Here is a 21494-nt window from a genome sequence, read left to right as displayed (position 1 = left end):
TTTCCAGGGTGTTTTGAGAATCCAGCCTCCCTTTGTGCCACCTGTGGCCCCGTGGGATTTGGCGGTGGTTCTTAGGGCCTTACAGGGTCCTCCTTTTGAGCCCTTGGAGTCAGTGGAGCTCAAGTGGCTAACTTTTAAAACTGTTTTCCTCTTGGCAATTGCTTCTGCCAGGAGGGTTTCAGATTTGGGGGCGCTTTCTTGTCGTCCCCCTTTTCTGATTTTTCATCAGGACAGAGCGGTGCTTCGCACTCGTCCTGATTTCCTGCCTAAGGTGGTTTCCAGGTTCCACATTAATCAGGAAATTGTTGTACCAGCCTTTGTCACCTGATCTTTCGGCTGGGGAGACTTCCTTAGACGTTGTAAGGGCACTCCAGGTTTATGTGGACCGGACTAGTTCTGTGAGGAAGTCGGATTCTTTGTTTATCCTCTTTGGTTTTCACAAGAGGGGTTGGCCTGCCAACAAACAGACTCTAGCCCGTTGGCTTCGTTCTGTTATTATTGAGGCTTATATGCAGGAGGGTTTACCTGTTCCAGCCTCGGTTAAGGCTCATTCCACTCGGTCCGTGGGCCCTTCTTGGGCTGCTAGCCGTGGCGCCTCTGCTGTTCAGCTCTGTAAGGCGGCCACCTGGTCTTCCATTCAGACCTTTTTGAGGTTCTATGCGTTTGACACCTTTGCCTCTCAGGATGCATCCTTTGGGCGCCGGGTTCTCCTATCAGCACAGGAGCGTCCCCGCCCTTAGTTGGACTGCTTTGGGACATCCCCAAGGTCACCCTGTGGACCCTGAAGTAGAAAACAAGAGATATGGTAAGAACTTACCTTTGTTATCTCTGTTTCTACGAAGTCCATAGGGTCCACAGGGCACCCGCCCTGACGCACCTGGCTTCATATGGGCTCTGTGACTGGTCACCGGTTTTCCGTCTCCCATTTCTGTGAGTATGGTTCTTGTGTGTTCCAGTCTTCCTTCTCTCTGTTTCGTCTCCTCCTCCGGCCTGGGCTGCTTACCAACTGAGGTGCCTGTGGCTCGGGGGCGGGGTATGGGGGAGGTTGGACCCAAGTGCATCCTGGGAGCAGCTAAAAGCTTTAACTCCGTGGTGCCCGAGGATCCAGGATCCAGCTATACCCCAAGGTCACCCTGTGGACCCTATGGACTTCGTAGAAACAGAGATAACAAAGGTAAGTTCTTACCATATCTCTTGTTATATATATATATGTGTGTGTGTGTGTTCAGAACCGACTAGTCCTTTCAGTGGCGGATTTTTCCAAAAGGCTGCAGTAAAATCCACCACCTCTGTGTTGTCAATGCAGTCCTTGACTGCAGTGGCTTTCTATTGGAGGCGCTACCTGCCAGTTACATCCACCAAAGGCAGCCCCAGGGGGAGGTGTCTCCTCCCTCTGGGCCTGCCAGTCCGGGCTGCTATTAGCAGAGAGTGGCTTCCAGGAGGAAACTGCTACTCTGCCTTTTTCTCCAGTCCTAACTGGCTCCTAGGGGCTGCAGACGATGCAGCTCTTAGAATGCCTGGAGAGAGACAGCTGGGGTAGGGCAAAATGGAGGGACACAGAGTACAGAGATGGGTAGGGGGGGGAAGACATGAAAAAGAAAAACCCTGTAACGCTGGACACAATAGCTAATGATCCGGTGCATGACAGATCCAAAATATTATTACTGTATATTGTTAAAGAACATTTTAAACTCACGAGCCAGATATTCTAGAATAGCTACAGGAAAACAAAGTTGTGCAACCTATTAAGAGACTACATCTTGATGTTGGATCACTTTTAATTCTATAGCAAAGAATAATCAAACTGCTGCACTGTAGTCCCATCATGATTTTTAACATGGCTGTGTTAGGAGAGACATGCTCCTAGTGTCCTAGTGTGCTTAGTATCATGTAACTGTTTTGGCACCTTCAGTCACAGGACATCATACACTTCTCCACTCAGAGTGGTGACTCAGCACGGTCTACCCCAGGGACTAGTAGTATCGGGTAAATCTAGTTAGCTCAGTATGCCAGTTATATATTTATATATTACCAGTTATTTATATAGTGCACACACATTTTGCAGCGATTTACAGAGAATATTTGGCCATTCACATCAGCCCCTGCCGCAGTGGAGTTTACAATATATATTCCCTACCACATGTACACACACCCACACATACATACTTAGGGTGAATTTTTGTTGGGAGCCAATTAACCTAACAGTGTATTTTTGGAGTGTTAGAGGGAACCGGAGCACCCCAGGCAAGCACACGGAGAATATACAAACTCCAATATATATTTATATAATACATTTAAATATTATTTTATCATGCTAATAGATTAATTAGAATTCATAATAATGGGACCATCAGTTTAACATACTGAATATTTTTATTTAGAAAAATATGTAATACATTTTTAGTGTTTACTCTAGCTCCGGCGGCAGGCAGGGCGCCGGAGCTAGAGAGGGCAATCTTGTGCGCCCGAAAAGGGGGTGTGGTCATGAAAAGGGGGTGTGTCTATAAGACGCGTCCCCTTTTCGTCATACTTGGGGGCGTGCCCGGCGCTTACGGACATGCCGGGCAGCCCCCAAGCGCTGCAGAAAGGGAGAATAGATGCCGGGCGCATGCGCCCGGCCTCTATTCTCCGGCGGTGACCGGGTTACCGCATGTTTGTCCACCCGCGGGACACTGCGTCCCGCGGGTGAGAACGGCTCCCGCAGGCTGTTAGGGCAGGGCACTTTTTGCCCTCCTCCTGGAGGGCAGGGTGCTTTTTGCCCTCCAGAAGGAGAGCAGGGCGCCGCGCCGCGCTAAAACAGCCTAGCGGGAACGCTACATTTTACACCACATGACTATAAAGTAGGGAGAATAACAGGAGTGGTGGGATCTAACTGTGGCAGCCGTCAACACCAATAAACCAATTGAGCTCAAAGGTAAATCGGCCAGTTTAGGCTTGCTGGTATTTTTTGATATCTGTGATTGAATAAATTAACAATTTACCCTCTTAATTATAGAATATTGAGGTCTAAATTAAAGTCTGGAACTGAAATATTGGTCCTATGTGCCACATAAAAAAATTCTTGTTAAACAGGTATAAAACTTGGTGCTGAACATAAAAACAAAGAAGCCTATGCGCATTTACACCTTTAATAAGGAGGCAGTTTTTAGTTGTTCACCTCCCAATAAATGTTTTTTATTCTTATCAGATTTTTTTTATTCAGACCAGGATCGAGTATACGTGTAGTGATAGAAGGGACATTTATGTAGTACTTTGTCTAAAGTTTATGACAGTGTTTCCCAAACTGGGTGCCATAGGGCACTAGCAGGGGTGCCACGGGTTGGTGGTCCATGACTAAATCAAATTATTTATGGTTAATGTGATAGGCAAAACCTGTGTTGGTAACTGCCACTCATAAAATGTGTGTACAAATAGAAGTACAAACTTGTCCACCACCACGTAACTGAACCTAAGGATGCCAGATAAGCACAATTTACTTATTGAGAAATTCAGCCAAAATTATTATATCAAGACACCTTTGGCCCAGGGGTGCCGTGAAAAAACTGCCTATACTCAAGGGTGCCGCAATTCAATACAGTTTGGGAACCACTGGGTTATGACCATGTATGCATTACTGGAATTATTTGGCTGCTAGTATTTGGAATACAATTTTTGTATATACCACATCATTTTTTTTTATTTATTTTTTTATGCAGTTTATGAGACAAAGAATGAACCAGAAGATTTTCAGACAACTGAGTGGTTTAGTAATACAGCCCAGAGAGAGAGTGTTGATTTGCATAAAAGACCATTGGAAGCAGAAAGTATTGCAGTGGCCAAAAGGCACAAAATGGCCCCTGCTCTACACATGGGTGTAATAAAAGATGAACCCGAGGAAATTCACATACCAGCCCACAAAGAGACCAATGATCTGCATCAGAGTAATGAAGATGACATCGCAATGTCTGTTCTAGAAATGGATCTACATGAAGAGATAACTTGTGTGTATAATTCAACAGCTCGGATCCTTCCACATCAAGGCAAATGTGATCTACTAAGTAGCACCAGCCCATGTCACACACATGTAAAACGGGACTGTGATCAGGTTAGTGAAAACTGGGCTTTGATGTTTAATGGGATGGATTCCACTTCTGCACCAGTAGTGAAAGATGAACCAGAAGATTTCAGTATAACATTAAACATGCACAGCAATAATTTGCATCAAGTACCACTGCAGAGACATGTCACTTTGTCTGATGGACAGCTTAAGAAAGAGCCCGGTGTACACTCAGAGCTCAGTGATGTAACATCCTGTGTGTATAAACAGAGCGCACTGGTGACTACGCAGCAAAGTGACAGCAGCCAACTAATTTTCCCACCTAAGCAGCAACACAGTGATGTGATTAGTGAGCAGAGGGTAATTCTATGTAATGGAATAGATCCAGTATGTGCACCAGCAGTAAAAGATGAACCAGTGGATAATCCGATATCTGGGTACATTAGTAACACAGGTGTCACACACAGCAGCTATCCACATCAGAGCTCATGTGAAGGAACTACTCTCTTGCTTAAAGGACACGTAAAGAATGAACCTTGTATCAGCATGGGGCGAAAAGAGGCAACCTATAATACTCAAATACGGGTACATCAAAGTAAATGTGTTACAAAAAGCATTGGCAGGCCAGGTCACACACCTAACAGCCAGCACTCTAACCTGTTCACTAGGCATACTGCTACAAGGTTTGAATCTGCATTTCAGTCTGCTACAAACTCCTCAAAGTCCCTAATGGCTGGTAACTCTCGAGAATCATCAATGAAGAATCTCCCCAAATCCTCTCAACAAAAGGGATGTAGTTCCCAGAATATAAAATATAAGTGTGCGAAACAACCTAGAATGCATGTGTCAAAAAGAATGAAACATCCACGCAGAAAAGGCTTTAGTGATATGTTGAAACATATGCGATCTCTGATTCACACACACAAGAAATGTGGATGTATTAAATGTGGGAAATGTTACAGTTCTAAATATCATCTTCTGTTGCACAAGAAGCTGCACATGAAGAATCCACAACAATGTAGATCTGTTGTACTGGGGGAAGTGTTTTCCTGTGACAAATGCAAGAAAATCTATAAAAGTAGGTACAGTTTAATGTTACACACTAAAGTCCACACAGCTGACCTGACTAGGACCAGAGGCAACTATGGAAAAAATACTTATAACAAAAGATCAGCAATTTTAAAACACAGGGGATTGCGCACAAAGGAGAAAACCTATGGTTGCACTAAATGTAAGTCCACTTTGTCCAGTAAGGCCTCGCTGGACTGTCACCTGAGAACCCATTCAGTGCAGAATTACCCATGTGCAATATGTGAGAAGCTCTTTCACAAAAGAAGTGATTTAAATTCGCACATGAAAACTCACCACAGAGAAAAACTTCACCCATGCCCAGAGTGTGGGAAGTGTTTTGGCAGGAGATCACAAGTCCGTTTACACCAGCAAATGCATTCAGGACTTAAGCCGTTCACTTGCAGTGAGTGTGGAAGAAGCTTTGCTCTAAAACACAATCTTAAAGCGCATGAAAGAATCCACACAGGGGAGAAACCATTCTCCTGCTCTGAATGTAGCAAAGAGTTTGGCAGAAAATCTCAACTTGAAAGACATTTTCGAACCCACACAGGAGAGAAACCTTATTTCTGCTCCACCTGTGGCAAGAGCTTTGCATTGAAATGCACTCTTGTTGCACATTTAAGGTACCACACAAGAGAGAATCTATTCAAATGTAAAGTTTGTATGAAAGGTTATTCAACTAACTCGCAACTAGTTAGACATGCTGCTGTCCATGAGAAACCAGTAGTGTATCGATGCAGTACCTGTGGGAAGAAAGGAGGCGTAGATTGCAGTTTAATCTTACGGAAAGTGTTTCCGAATGAGGCGGAACGACATGTTTGTACTCTGTGTGAGCAGCTATATTTTATCCCATTTGAGAATATAATGGCAATTAATGCTCCAAACTCCCTGTGAATATTGCTGGCTGTGTAGGTGACACCTGAGACTGTAATATGCCTAGAGTATAATGAGGGAACCTTTTACGTCAATAACTTGCAGTCTGTAGACTAGTATTTTATTTGTGGAAAAACTACAGCATTGATCAGAAACACAATTATCCATTCAAGTAGATTTCACTTTATACTAAAAACTTATTTTGCGCTCTTAGGGCCTGATTCAAAGATGGTCAGTATTGCACAGCCGCATGAAAGCCAAGTCCAACTAATATTCTAATGCATTAGGAGGCGTCTTCCTGTAAGCATCTGGGATCTGAGTGCTGCATCCAAAGACGCAGCATCGGATCATCATCGCAACTATCGGTTTCCAGAAACGCAGGCCAACTACAGCCCCACCCCAACACTAAACAGCGTCACGGCTAGGGTACACCGCGTGCGATGATGCAGGACCCCAACAATCGGAGATGTACGCAAACCATTGGGTTTGTGTACATCTGAATCAGGCTCTTAGGCCACAGATTGTGTAAGTTGTTGCACTTTAAAAGATGAGAGAGGTCCTGTAATTTCCATCATCAGTACACTTCAACTGTGAGAGACAGTATCAGAACAAAAAATTTTGGAAATCACATTCTATGACTTTTAAACCATTTATTTGCATATTCTTTTGGGAAAAAAATATTTGGACAATCCAAAAAGTTTAACTCAATACTTTGTAAAGTAACCTCGGTTGGCAATTACAGAGGTCAGAGGTCAAACGTTTCCTGTAGTTCTTGACCAGGTTTGCGCACACTGCAGCAGGTATTTTGGCCCACTCTTCAGTGCAGATCTTCTCTAGATTGTCATGTTTTGGGGCTGTCGCCGGGCAACACAGACTTTCAACTCCCTCCACAGATATTCTACTGGGTTGAGCTCTGGAGACTGGCTAGGTCAATCCAGGACCTTGAAATGCTTCTTACGGAGCCACTCCTTAGTTGCCCCGGCGGTGTGTTTGGGGTCATTGTCATGCTGGAAGACCCACCCAAGTTGCATCTTCAATGCTCTTACTGAGGGAAGGAAGTTTTTCCCCAAAATGTCATGATACATGGCCCCATTGATCCTCTCCGTTTGCAGAAAAGCATCCCCAAAGCATGATGTTTCCACCCCCATGCTTCAGTGGGTATGGTGTTTTTGGAATGCCATTCATCATTCTTCTCCCTCCAAAACACGGCGTGTGGAGTTTATACCAAAAAGTTCTATTTTGGTCTCATCTGACCACATGACATTCTCCCAATCCTCCTTTGGATAATACAGATGGTCACGGGCAAACTTTCGATGGGCCTGGACATGTGCTGGCTTAAGCAGGGGGACCTTTCGGGCGCTGCAGGTTTGAATCCATGACGATGTAGTGTGGTGTTACAAATGGTAACCTTTATGACTGTGGTCCCAGCTCTCTTGAGGTCATTGACCAGGTCCCCCGTGTAGTTCTGGGCTGATCCCTCACCGTTCTCAAGATCATTGCTACCCCACGAGGTGAGATCTTGCATGGAGCCCCTGGTCGAGGGAGATTGTCAGTGATCTTGTATTTCTTCCATTTTTTAATAATTGCGCCAACTGATCTCTTCTCACCAAGCTGCTTGCCTATTGTCGAGTAGCTCATCCCAGCCTTGTGCAGGTCTACAATTTTGTCCCTGGTGTCCTTAGACAGCTTTCTGGTCTTGGCCATGGTGGAGAGGTTGCAGTCTGACTGTTTGAGGGTGTGGACAGGTGTCTTTTATACAGTTAACCAGTTCAAACAGGTGCCATTAATACAGGTAACGAGTGGAGGATAGATGAGCTTCCTAAAGAAGAAGAAACAGGTCTGTGAAAGCCCGAATTCTTGCTGGTTGGTAGGTGTCCAAATATTTATTTTCCACAAGAATATACAAATAAATTGTTTAAAAATCAAACCATGTGATTTCTGGAATTTTTTGTTCTGATTCTGACTCTCAAAGTTGAAGTGTACCTATGATGGAAATTACAGACCTCTCTCATCTTTAAAGTGCAACAACTTGCACGATTGGTGGCTGCCCAAATACTTTTTTGCCCCACTATATGTGTGTATGTATAATTTTTTTAATTTTTTTATTAATCCATTTCGTTTTATTGTTTGCGCTCTAGTGTATTTTTACTGTAGAAAATTAGTTAAACGATTCATATCTAGTTTATTATTAATCCAGACATAATAAAAACCGTGATGACTCTACTTGATGATGCATTGTTTTTGCGATGAGTCCTATACAGTGGATATAAAAGGTCTACACACCCTTATTAACATAACATGTTTTGTGATGTAAAGCCTGAAATTGACTTCAAGTCAGACTTTTTTTTTTTTAACCATTAAAGTGTAATTGTAACCAACAAAGTGCTGCCGAGTTGCCTTTTGAAGATATTTGATCTTTTACAGTTCCAATTTCACCTGAGAATGTATTTCACACTCATTACATTTTATTTAAGTATTCGTACGTTCTCTTTTGAAGAACTTTTTTTTTTTGTTTCAGTCCTGTTAATGCTTTATTACAGACAGCAGATCCCTTTGCCAAGATCCACTGTTTAAGAACTTTGGCCGATTTTCCAGATTGCCTCCGAACCACATCGTTGCCTTTTGCAGGTCTATAATACCTACATATTTACTTAAGGTTGAAAAAAGAAAATGACCACTTTGGTGTAAAATATGAGGGTTTGTTTTCTGCTTCTGTTGTCACTTTAGTGTATACATTTTAAATATGGCAAACTAAAGGCTTTAGACTGCTTTCAAAGCTGCAAGACTAGGCATAAGCTGGCAATAGATTGAATGGTTATTGTTCCAAATTGCCAACTAAACAGCGATAATTCTGCACTGTATAGTAATCCCCCGTTGAAAAATGGTCGTTCCAAATTGCGGGTTAAATCAAACCAACCAACCAATTATCGTTTTAGTGTAGTGGGAAAATTGATCAAATTTTACTTCACAAAAGTAAATGGACATTGTCCACCTATTTCTATTGTTTAAAATAGAAGTCCCCCAAGTAGTTCTTTTACTTTCATTATTTTCTTTTGTTGTTTTAAATTGTGAATGTTTATTGAAACATTTTCAAGGTGCACAAATGCAAAGCACAATTAAGTTACATCGAGCCATTGAACGTAGAACATGTGCCAGAAGTGTCGGTGCTAAGCAGAACAATCAGTATGTGAAACACAGGGCACAACAGATAAAGGAATGGGATTGCAGAAAGCGTAAGATAGCATCCATCTATTGACCAGCAAGAACCAGGCAAGCGTGAGCACCCACAGGGCACAAAAACAACCTAGTTAGCGGTGGGCTCAAGCACCAGAGCATGCCGTGAGGCCTGCCAAAGAGACTTTCTTATAATACTTAACATATATGAAACGTTCATGTTGGATCATGGAGGAAAAATGGAGCCTGTCAATACAGGTCCTAGCCAGCACTAGGAGTTTACCGACATAACAGTTGCAGATACTGTAGTGATTTTAGGAGTCTTTAAGACGCAGGCCAAATATGCACGTCCCAGGATCCAGTAAAGGAATAGGTACAGCGGTCCTACCTATGTAGTTCACCACTCGGGACCAGAATGCAGACACAATAGAAAAGCATCATTGGAGATCCCAGAAACCTGCATCTAGGCCATCACACTTGGGACAGGAGGTGGAGGCCAGCTGTCCAAGCCTGCTCAGTCATACCAGAGTCCAGTACACTATGTAAAATATAAAGCTGAATGGGCCACCCAAGAAGAACCCATCTTCCATAGAACCCAAATAATTCTTCCATTTGCGCCTGCAGCCCCCCGTCACCATATTCATGCAATAAACAAGAGTATAGTTGAGAAATATGTTGTGAGGGGAGAGGGACCTCTGCAAGATGTAGACAGGCGTTTCAGAAATATGAGCGGTGCTCCCCCTCCACTGGACAGAAAGCATGCAAGAGCTGCAGATGCCTATAGCACATAGGGGGATTAGCTGTGGCACTTAACTTGGAAGCTAAAAGCCAGAGGTAAGTGACCGATGCTGACATTTGCGTTAAGTGCATCCTCTGGGCTTACCACAGGCAGTGCAGTAAGCACATGGTAATTGCATAACTCAAGGCACTTGACCAGAAATCTATGCCTTACTCTGCGTTAGCTGCGGGATATAATTCAATAGCTCCGGCCACTTACCTGGTAAGCTGAATAAGTCTCACAGCTAATTTAATTCCCCCCAGTGTTGGGAAGGCAACACTCTGAACTAGGTTGAGCAAAATATCGGATTACCTCACAAGGGAGAACAAGTGTCAATGCCAGAATTACTCAACAGTTTTGCTGCAGAGCACAAAACCGTGTGAGCCTGCACCAGAAGAGGGAGACTATGCTTAAGATGAGACCCAGCAAGTAGAAATTGAAGCCAAGAAAAATGCATACCAGACCCATTCCCAGTCTCTGGAACCTTCACTTTGTCCTGAATCTGATGTGAGCATGCTTTAGTAGCCCGGGATGTAGTCTGCATCCTGAAGATAAGTATTGGGGTGTTAGGGGGAGGTTAGCGTTGGGTAGTGGGGTTAGGGTTATGATATCTATGAACGCTAACTATATAGTTCAACGATATATCATTTGTTTTTATGCAGTGAACGACCAACGAGGCGCGTTTCTGCTTGAACGATAACTATATCTATGATCGTCCGTACATGCAGGCCAACGTGCACGATATTGTCAACTCTGCCTGTTCAGAGATGTGGCAGGATGACTTCACTGAAATATCTTTGAAATATATCTTTCAAGTCATTGGTGGTACAGATCGCACCGTGTGTGCAGTTTAAGGTGTTGGGGTTAGGCATCGGGGAGAGGGTGTTAGGTTTAGGGTGCGGGGATGGGGAGGTTAGGTTTAGGCACTATGGAGGGGTAGGGGTAGGAAAATACTTACCAGCCGTTCTTATGGGTGTCGGGATGCCGCTGTCGGTATTCTGAACAGCGGCATCCCGACAGCCGGGATTTCATACCCAACCCCTATACAAATGCAGACAGACATCTGGCAAAATCGGAGAACAGGGACAGTTGAAGGTAGATTGGGAATGTTGAAGGACTTCTGCCAAACTTGGAATTTAAGCTTAAAATAAGCTCTCTGGGACTGCACATTAAGGGCCTAATTCAGAGGTGCACGCAAACCACATGCAATGCCGATGTTCGTGTAGTTGAGCGATTATTTGCCAGTGCGTTCACAAAAAATTCTGAAAACACCTATGGCACATGCATTAGCCTGAGTATACGCAAAAGGTGCTGTTGTGTATGCGAGAGAAGGTATCGGAAATCAGCTGCAGTGATGTCATGTTCAGATGGAGAAACTGCACCTACCATAGGGTAGATGCAAGTGTCGATGGTCCACCAATGGTGGCTTGTCCAGAACCACCGGCAGTGTTTCAGCGTGCATGGGCACTGAAAGTGGGAGTCTCAGGACTTGCACATTCTGGCACACTCTAGTTCTAGGAGAAAATACACCACTCAGGTCAGGCCCTAACTGCTGCTTATTCGGTCTCATTATTGGGGAAATTCAATTAGCCGTGGGACTTACCACTGGCTTTTAGCTTGGAGCTATTCTATTATATCCCGCAGGTAGCACGGGGTAAGACATAGAATAGCTCCGGGCAGTAAACCAGGAATCTATGTCTTACCCTGTGCTAGCTGTAGGATATAATAGAATAGCTCCGGGCACTTAACCAGGAATCTATTATATCCCGCAGCTAGCACGCGGTAAGACATAGAATAGCTCCGGGCACTTAACCAGGAATCTAAGTGCCCGGAGCTATTCTATGTCTTACCCCGTGCTAGCTGCGGGATATAATAGATTCCTGGTTAAGTGCCCGGAGCTAGCACGGGGTAAGACATAGATCCCCAGTTAAGTGTTCAGAGCTATTGCTGGGCATACACTATGCAATTATGTGTCAGATACTGTATCTGTCCAATCTGGCTGGTTGGAATGAAAATCTGGTAATGTATGGGAGCAAATGACAATCGACCATTTGCTGACAAACACTGGAAAAAGTGGTCGTTCAGACAATTTGGTTAAAACATGAATTTAATCAATATGAAAATTGTTATTGTCAGTTTTCCAGTGTTTAAGACCATCTGATCGACACTCATTTGCTCCCATACATTGCCAGGTTTTCATTCCAACCAGCCAGATTGGACCGATATCTGACAGATAATTGTACAGTGTATGCCCAGCATATGTAATTACCATTAGCAGTAAGCCCTCCTGAGGTTCAAACAGAAATCTACATTAAGTGCACCCTCTGGGCTTACCATGGGCAGTATTTTAATATTTCCGGGCTCTTAACCTGCTAGCTAAAAGTCAGCAATAAGTACTGCAGCTTATTGAATTCCCCCCCCTATGAGTGACTTGGCTATCTAGATTGGACCACTTTAGGGGAAAATTCTATACAGGGTCCACCTACAGAAAATGGTTCAGGTAGAGAGAAAATTTGTGTACCCAGCGATGCGACGGATCATCATATTGGACGCCCGGTACACATTAGATGATCCGGTGCCCGATATGTCGGAACCAGCCGCATCCCGCTGCATGGGGTCGTCAGTCGCATTGTCAGATTGAGCTGCATTTAGGGCCGGCCTGACAATGCAACTGACAACCAAACAGGAGCGCACATGGCCCAACATAGAGCATACACGTTAGATGATATGTCGGACTGATCCATTGGATAGGCAGAAATATCGTCTAATGCACAGGTTCTCAAACTCAACCCCAAACAGTGCATGTTTTCTAGGTCTCCTCAGAATCACAGATGAAATAATTAGCTCCATCTGTGGATCTTTTAAAATGTTTTAGTGAGTAATGAATACACCTGTGCACCTGCTAGGTGGCCTGTGTGGGATCCTGAGGACCGAGTTTGAGAACCACTGGTCTAATGTGTACCCAGCTTTTGAGTTGCAGGGCAGAGAACAGTTAGGGTGAAGACTGGATGTTTCTGCCTGGTATTTAAGACCTTAGCAATTCAATTTCTATTCATTTTCCAAAGGCAAAACATCAGCACCAATGCTATACACATACAACTGTCCTATCAACACCAAAACTTACTTTCCCTTTCACCAGAGATTTGTTTACCTCATGGCACACCGAGGATGGTTGTCACCATCAGTTTTCGTTAGTATTGCGCCTGATGCATATTAAGCCACTTTGTAGTGCCCCCCTTAAATGTTATGACACATCGTTGTGCCCCCAATATGCATTATGCCACATGGTACACATTATGCCACATTATAGTGCCCACCATATTGTAGTTCCCCCGATATACATTATGCCACATTATAGTGCCCTGGTACACATGCCACATTGTAGTGCCCCAGGTACACATTATGCCACTTCATACTGCCCCCAGTACACATGCCACATTGTACCATTTATCAGTGGTTTTGTGGGGCCAGCATAGGGTGCTGCATAAAAGAAACACCAAAGATCGTAAGTGTGAATACTTATGTATATGTGTGCGTGTGTATGTATATGTGTGTGTATGTATATATATATATATATACACACACACACACACGATACTGTGTAAAAGTTTTAAGCAGGTGTGGAAAAAATGCTGCAAAGTAGGGAGGGGAATAATTTGATGTTTCATCGGTCAGATGGTTTTGATGTTCAACCCTGGAATGTTTAAGATACAATGTTTCATCACCATCGCAAGATTTCTACCACGGTGTAGCAGGGAGAGATATGATATAGACAGAGACTTAAGCTGATACTGGAGAAGAGACGGAGAGAAAAAAAAGTAAAGAGGAGGCTCAGGCTGAAAGAGTAAAGTCTGGAAGAATGGACAACAAGAGAAATTAAATTGAGAAAGGGAAGAGAGTGAGACTGTAAGACACCTTCAATAATGAGTTTGATTTACCATAAAACATGTTTTACTTTACTTGCAACTGCATACAGCCTTGTAATTTTTGCACCATTTGTATGTATGTGTGTGTGTGTGTGTGTATATATATATATATATATATATATATACACACACACGCACGCACACCTCTCTGCCATCAGAAAATATGGGGCCCGGACGGACAAAATAGACAGGGTCCCTCCAGCCCTGTCTCCACCACAACACGCTGGTTGCTCCTCAGTCCTCCTCACATGCAGTGGCTCGGCGTGACATCATAGTGATATTAGTCAGAGGTGTAACTATGGTAAATGGCACCTAGGGCAAATGGCGCCCTAACAAAAATGGTGCCCCTTGAAAACTGTAGACCTACTACAATACACACTGTGGCCACTAACTGTAGTTAGTCCTGTGGGACCCAGATTTTTTACATGGCCTTGCTACCATAAGGGGGTAAAAATACATGTTATAGTATGTAAGTGCAACACTGACTTCCTTAGTATACAGAGAATGAGGGCTCTGCAGCTCAAGCTATGTAATGAACCATGGTGTGGCAGCAAACCAAAATGCAGCTGTCTCATTATGATTTGCTCCTATGTTGCCAGTTGAATGCCCACTGGCAGCAGGGATAAATGTAGAATTCCTTGCTAGAGAATTTTTAAATGTTTGCTTTCGCTATAAAGGAGAAAAATAATAAAAAAAATTCAGACAATATCAGTATATTTAATTATATATTTACAAAAATGTTATTATAATCCCCCCATAGCACATCCTGTTTTTTGGCGGAAAAATATGCCATTAAAAAGAAAAAAAGTTTCAGGGTAAATTCCAAAAGTTTTACAAAGAAAGAAATATCAGGACCTTCGTAATGCCCATTGGCCGTAATTAGACGTCGTATAGCTGTCAAAATTGCCTCGTGGGGGATACAAGTATACAGACTTGTCACGTCCATCGTGGCCAATACCGTATCATTGGTCACCCTGCCCATATCATGTAATATACTTAATAGGGTGCTAGAATCTTTCAAATATGTGAAAATGTTCTGTATACACGGCTGCAAATAAGAATCTAGATACACTGCAACTGGATCACACAGAGAACCCCTGGCCAAAATGATGGGTCTACTAAGGGGTCTCTGTGCGTCCTTGTGTTTCTTAGGCAAGATGTAAAACACCGGTAACACCAGAAATTGCACACTTAGTTCAATGCCAATTTCAGAAGAGATAAGACCATCTTGAATAGCCTCCTTAACAATGTGATCTAATTCACATTTATAACCGGCTGACAGGCCTTTGTTTAGCCGTTCATAAGTTTCTGCGTCACTCAACAACTTGTCACATTCCGCAATATAATCAGTAGTGTCCTGGATAACAATGGAGCCATCAATGTCTTTACGTTTACTCAGGGACTCTAATGCGTTTTTTTAATCCATAGAAAGATTGTGCCTCACAGGTCCAGCATCTGATTTGCTGGAATCCTCCAAAAGTCTATCAAACGTCTTAATGGAAGGATTAAATGATTGTGGATCAAATGTATTTATGCAATAAAAAACGATATTGATCAGACATAGAATGATGACCTTCAAAGTGCATATAGGAGTGAAAAATTCTTAATAATCAGAAAAATATGATTACTAGAACAGAACTAAACTTAATATCAGAATCTGATGTAAATAGACAAAAAATTCAATAATGATCCTAGAACACCATCTTGTGCTCAAAAAGTAAAATAACATCACCAAATAGAATGGAATGGCTCTCAATCTGGAGAAAGGACAAGATGAGATAAAATCTATAATAAAGGGCATATACAGTCTTAATTCCATTATAAAAAAATAATAAGTCCCAAAGATTCATTAAGACCACGGCGAGGTCATCGTCTAGATTCTTTGTCCCCCCGTGGTCTTAATGAATCTTTGGGACCTATTAATTTTTTATAATGGAATTAAGACTGTATATGCCCTTTTATTATAGATTTTATCTCATCTTGTCCTTTCTCCAGATTGAGAGCCATTCCATTCTATTTGGTGATGTTATTTTACTTTTTGAACACAGAGCGTGCATACCCGCGGTAATCCAAAATCGGCGCGAGGGGCGCAAGATTTTTAACCTCACTAAACCTTGCTCCCAATTGAATATGCCCCAAAGCATTTAAGAGGTCTGTGTGCTGCCTATGATAACCATTTTTAGACAGTTATGCTGGACATACACTATACAATTATCTGTCCAATCTGGCTGGTTGGAATGAAAACCTGGCAATGTATGGGAGCAAATGAGTGTCGATCAGATGGTCTTAAACACTGGAAAACGGACAAAAAACAATTGTTCAAGTTGGTTAAATTAGTGTGTTTTAACCAATTTATCTGAACAACCATTTTTGTCTGTTTTTCAGTGTTTGTGAGCAAATGGTCGATTAATTTGTTCCCATACATTACCAGATTTTCATTCCAACCAGCCAGATTGGAAAGATATCTGATAGATAATTCTATAGTGTATGGCCAGCATTGGTATTCTGTGAGGATTGTGCTCAGAAAAAACCCTACACCTGTGATTGTCAGCAGCCTAACCAGTTCAGGTGGTAATGGACTAGATATAAAAGAATCTTTTGTATCTAAAGAAGCTTTTCTGTCTATGCATATGTCTGAAAGATTTAGATGTAACATGATCTTGTTTCTTCTGAATAGAGTTTGGAGAGATTTATGAGGATGTGAGAACTTTGTGTACTGGATGAAAACATATATAAACCATAAATTATAAGGGTGTAAGAGCTGTGTAATTCAGTGCACTGATACCCTGCTGCACTAATGGTGATGTTAGTGGAGACCCTGAATGTTAATCCGTGTAGGTTTCCAATTAAGACAAAAATGGCAGAATCTAAATAAAAGGCAAAGTATTTTGAATTGTGTTGAAAGTATGTAACCTATTTAGGATGGGGATTTAATTAATTGGTGCACATTACCTAAGTGAATGTTGCAATTGCAGAGTGCCACACATCTAAAGATTATCTGTGCAACCAGCCAACTAGTTGATTAGTTGGAATGAATATCTGGTAAGATAGGAAAGCACATAACAATCAGTAATTTGCTCCAGAAAATGGACAAAAACTGTTGTTTGAACAAATTGTTTAGATCAAACATTTAACAAACTTGTCTAATGACCATTTTCACCTGTTTTCTGGCATTTATAAGCAAATTGCTGATCATCAGTTACTCCCATAAGTTACCAGATTTTCATTCCAACCAACTAGTTGGCTGCTTGGACAGATAATATTTAGATGTGTGGCCAGCTTTACTGACAAGAATTACTATTCCATTAGGGGATGGGACAGCAGTTAAAGATACCATGGATGAAGATGGAAAATTTGTTCAATAAGTTACATATTTCCACTGCGGTATCCATAAAGTCTGGTGGACCTATGGCTCCTGTTTTGGGGCAATAAGACTCTAGTTATAATAAATACTCAGAGGTACACAGTCAGTCTCTAAGAAGACAGATGTACAAAGATACAGAATATGGTCAATCTCATACAGAACCACAGCCGATTTCAACTCCGTACAGGATTAAGACTGCTTGGCAGGATCTCGTCAACCATAGATGTAGTTCCTTGGACAAGGTGGCACATGAGAAGTCTACAGTGGGACATTCTGAAATTCATTAAAAAAGAAAATGCCTCTTTATTATTATATATTATTGAGATGAGACACAAAAGAATCCCTAGGCTGGTAAGTGAATCTGAAAACAGATCAACGTTATTGCTTCAATCACAATACCTAGTTTTGATGACAGATGCAAGTCAGTCAGGATAGGGGCACATGTATCACAACAGGTGACGCAAGGTCGATGGACGCCACAGGGAAAGTTATTTTCTTCAAATCAAAGATAAATGCGAGCGGTATGGAAGGTGATTGTGAGTTTCTGGTTTTGTTGTGGGCCCGGGGTGGTGATAGGAGCAGACACTGAAGCAGGTTTAAATGAAAAGGTGGAACTTTTAATGAGTGGTTTGATAGACATGAATATGACAAAAACTAAAGTCCAGATTTAGCACTAAGTGCACTTGGGAGCTGTGGTGAAGTAATGGGAAAAAGTCCAGTTAGTGACAGGCAATGAACCATGTCCACAAAGTGACTGGTTAATAGAGAATGTTCAGGTAGTGGCAGACAATGGGAACTGTCCAGGTAGTGACTGGTTAATAGGGAAATGTCCAGTTGATGACAGGCAGGGGAAATCAGGTGTAGTAGCTGAAATGAAGAATGCAGGCTGAGGAAGGATTATCCAGCAGAGTGTCAGTGGAGGCAAGGTGCAGGGTGAACAGCAGACTCAGGTACTCAGGCAAGGGGAAGGTAATGGAGGATACAGGGTAGTCCAGTGGGTTTGGAGCACACAAGCAGGCAGGCAGGTAGCGTATCACAGGAAACAGGTGGTGAGCACAGGGAACTCTCAGCTATGCTGAGAAACACGTTGCACTGGCAATAAAGTGAGGCTCTGAACCTCCCTAAATACCAAGTGCTGTGCCGTGACTGGTCAGAGAGAGCATGTGACAAACCAGGATTGGGCGATTAGGTCACGTGACCGGAGGCAAGATGGCGGCGCCCATGCCGGAGCGGAACGGAAGCACCACCAGGCCTCACCAGCCCAAAGTGACAACATGCCCGCACAGAACCACGCACAGCCAACGCCCCTCGCCAAACACCAGCGCCACTGCCAGATGCCCCCCGCCATAGTGACCTCACAGGTAATACCTGTCGACCACCATGCCGAGAAACTCTGGTCGTGACAGTACACCCCCCCTTATGGGTGGCCTCAGGACACTCCCCAGGCTTTTCCGGATGAGCAGTATGGAATCTCCTGACCAGGGCGGGAGCATGGATTTCTCGAGCATCGGTCCAACAGCGCTCCTCCGGACCGTAATCCCTCCAATCCAGGAGATACTGCAATCGTCCTATGTGGATGCGAGAATCCAGGACCTGAGAGACCTCGAACTCCACGCCTCTTTCAGTCTGGATGCAAGGGGGAACAGGAAGGACCTTGCGGAATTTGTTCAATATTAGAGGTTTTAGGAGGAGATATGGAATGAGTTTGGAATTTTTAGATAAGCAGGCAGCTGAAGGCGATAAGCCACAGGGTTGATTATTTCTGTGATGGAAAAGGGTGCGTTGAACCGGGTAGCAAACTTCATCGAAGGTACTCTGAGACGGATGTTCCGGGTGGACAACCAGACTTTGTCTCTAACTTGCATGCAAGGTACCTTCCTACATCTCCTGTCTGCCTGAAGTTTGTAACGGGAGGACGCCTACTCCAAATCACAACGTACCTGAGCCCAATTAGATGCAAATCTCTGTACAGTATGCTCCACGGCTGGCACATCAAAGGCAGGCAGGCTTCAAAACTCAGGAATACGAGGGTGAAGACCATAGACTATTTGAAATGGGGTTTGATTTGTCGACGAATGATACGAGGCATTATGTGCAAATTCTGCCCATGGTAGCAATTCAGACCAATTGTCTTGGGATGACGTCATGAAGATCCTTAGGAAGGTCTCAAGATCTTGATTGACCCTCTCTGTTGATCCATTGGTCTGAGGGTGATAGGCCGTGGATAAGTTTAACTTTACTTGTAGAACAGAACATAAGGCTCTCCAGAACTTTGCCACAAACTGAGTGCCACGATCGGAAACTATTTCGGTAGGAAGTCCATAGATGCGAAAAATGTGCTGGACGAACAGATAAGCCAAGTCAGGAGCAGTAGGCAGTTTCTTTAGAGGTATGTAATGAACCATCTTCGCAAATCGGTCTACCACAACCCAGATGGTGGTGTAACCCTGAGAGCTAGGTAAATCTGTTACTAAGTCCATTGAGAGATGTGTCCATGGACGTGATGGAATAGGCAGGGGTAACAATTCACCAGCTGGGGCTTGACACAAAGACTTATGCTGAGCACAAGAGGAAATAAACTCCCAATACATCAGTTTTCATGGACAGCCACCAATAACTTCTCTTTAAAAGTTCCAGAGTCTTTCGAGTACCTGAGTGACCTGAAAAACGAGAGGAGTGAGCCCAGGTGATTAGCTGCTTCCTTAACTCTGGGGCCACAAAAGTTTTCCCAGTAGGGAGCTGTATCTTTACGGTGGCAAACACTCTTGACTCCAGGACAGGGGCACTACGCAGGGTCTCCAAATTGTCGTTACAGAGGAGAGATCTAGACAGAGCATCTGCTTTCTGATTTAGAGCTCCAGATCGGAAGGTCAGGGTGAACTGAAAGCGAGTAAAGAAAATTGCCCATCGGGCCACAGGAGTGAACTCCTACTGCTTGTGATGAGGCATCAACCTCTAACAAGAAAGGTCTATTCAGGTCTGGTTTTTCCAAAGACTGGAGCTGAGATAAAGGCTTGTTTCAAAAGCTGGAAGGCTGTCTCTGCCTCAGGTGACCATAGGGCAGGATTAGAGCCTTTACGGGTCAGGGCCGTAATGGGAGCCATCAGTGACGAAAATCCCTTGATAAAGCATCTATAATAGTTGGCGAATCCGAATAGTCTCTGGATGGCTTTCAAGGTTTGAGGACGGAACCAATCCAGGATTGCCTGCACTTTTTTGGGATTCATTTCTAGGCTGGAGCCAGAGATGACGTAACCAAGAAATGGCACACTAGGTACACTAAAGACACACTTTTCCAGTTTACAGTAGAGGTGGTTCTTCCTCAGACAAGACAGCACTTCCTTCACATGGTGATGATCCTCCTCTAGAGAAGACGAGAAATCAATATGTCGTCCAGATAGACTGACACATATAATAGATCTTGGAAAATTTAGTTAATGAAGCCCTGAAAGACAGCGGGGGCATTGCACAAGCCGAAAGGCATCACAAGGTATTCAAAATGTCCATCCCTAGTATTAAAAGCGGTCTTCCACTCGTCACCTGAACAAATACAAATGAGATTGTAGGCCCCTCTCAGATCTAACTTGGAGAATATGATGAACCCCTTGACCCTGTCAAATAACTCCATGATTAGTGGAAGCGGATATCGATTTTTGACCGTTATATCGTTCAGGCCTCGGTAGTCTATGCAAGATCTTAAGCTGCCTTCCTTCTTGGCAACGAAAAAGAATCCAGCTCCGGCAGGAGAGGTGGAGGGGCGAATAAATCCTTTTTACAAATTCTCCTGGATATGCTTTGATCTCTGGTAAGGACAGAGGATAGGTGCGACCACGAGGTGGCATCTTAGGCAGCAGGTCAATAGGACAATCCCATTCTCTGTGAGGAGGTAAAACATTTGCTTGTTGTTCGGAGAAGACATCAGTGAACATTTGATACTCCTTAGGAATTGCTGGAGATATTAATGAAGCTGTTTTCCTTACAGGTCATATCTTGGGAAGACAGGATTTCTGACAGTCTTTCCCCCATGAAAGAATTTGCATAGAACACCAGTCTATCCTAGGATTGTGAAGGCGTAGCCAGGGTAGTCCTAAAATAATGTCTTGGGATGCCTCAGGTATCACTAAAAACTTCAAAGACTCAGAATGGAGTGCTCCAATATGGACTAGCACTGGTAGAGTTTCCTTGGTGACAACTCCATTAGCCAGAGGGCGACCATCCACGGCAGTCAAGGAAATCACATGAGTGAGGGATGAACAAGAAATTTGTAGTTTG

General features: G+C 43.3%; 1 protein-coding gene across 3 annotated transcripts in view; it reads left to right on the top strand.

The window, feature by feature from the left end:
• LOC148453736 (uncharacterized) overlaps positions 1–8356 on the top strand; it is a 52296-nt gene extending 43940 nt beyond the window's left edge. For all 3 annotated transcript variants that reach the window (XM_088461791.1, XM_088461790.1, XM_088461792.1), the window contains exon 5: positions 3696–8356. In XM_088461791.1, the coding sequence (XP_088317917.1) occupies positions 3696–6001 (2306 nt within the window). In that variant the 3' untranslated portion in view covers positions 6002–8356. The remainder of the gene's footprint in view (positions 1–3695) is intronic.
• Positions 8357–21494: the final 13138 nt, after the last annotated feature.

The sequence above is a fragment of the Taudactylus pleione genome, unplaced genomic scaffold (assembly GCF_031769625.1).
Source record: "Taudactylus pleione unplaced genomic scaffold, aTauple2 ptg001103l, whole genome shotgun sequence".
NCBI classification, from domain to species: domain Eukaryota; kingdom Metazoa; phylum Chordata; class Amphibia; order Anura; family Myobatrachidae; genus Taudactylus; species Taudactylus pleione.
This window is presented reverse-complemented; position numbering and strand designations above follow the sequence as displayed.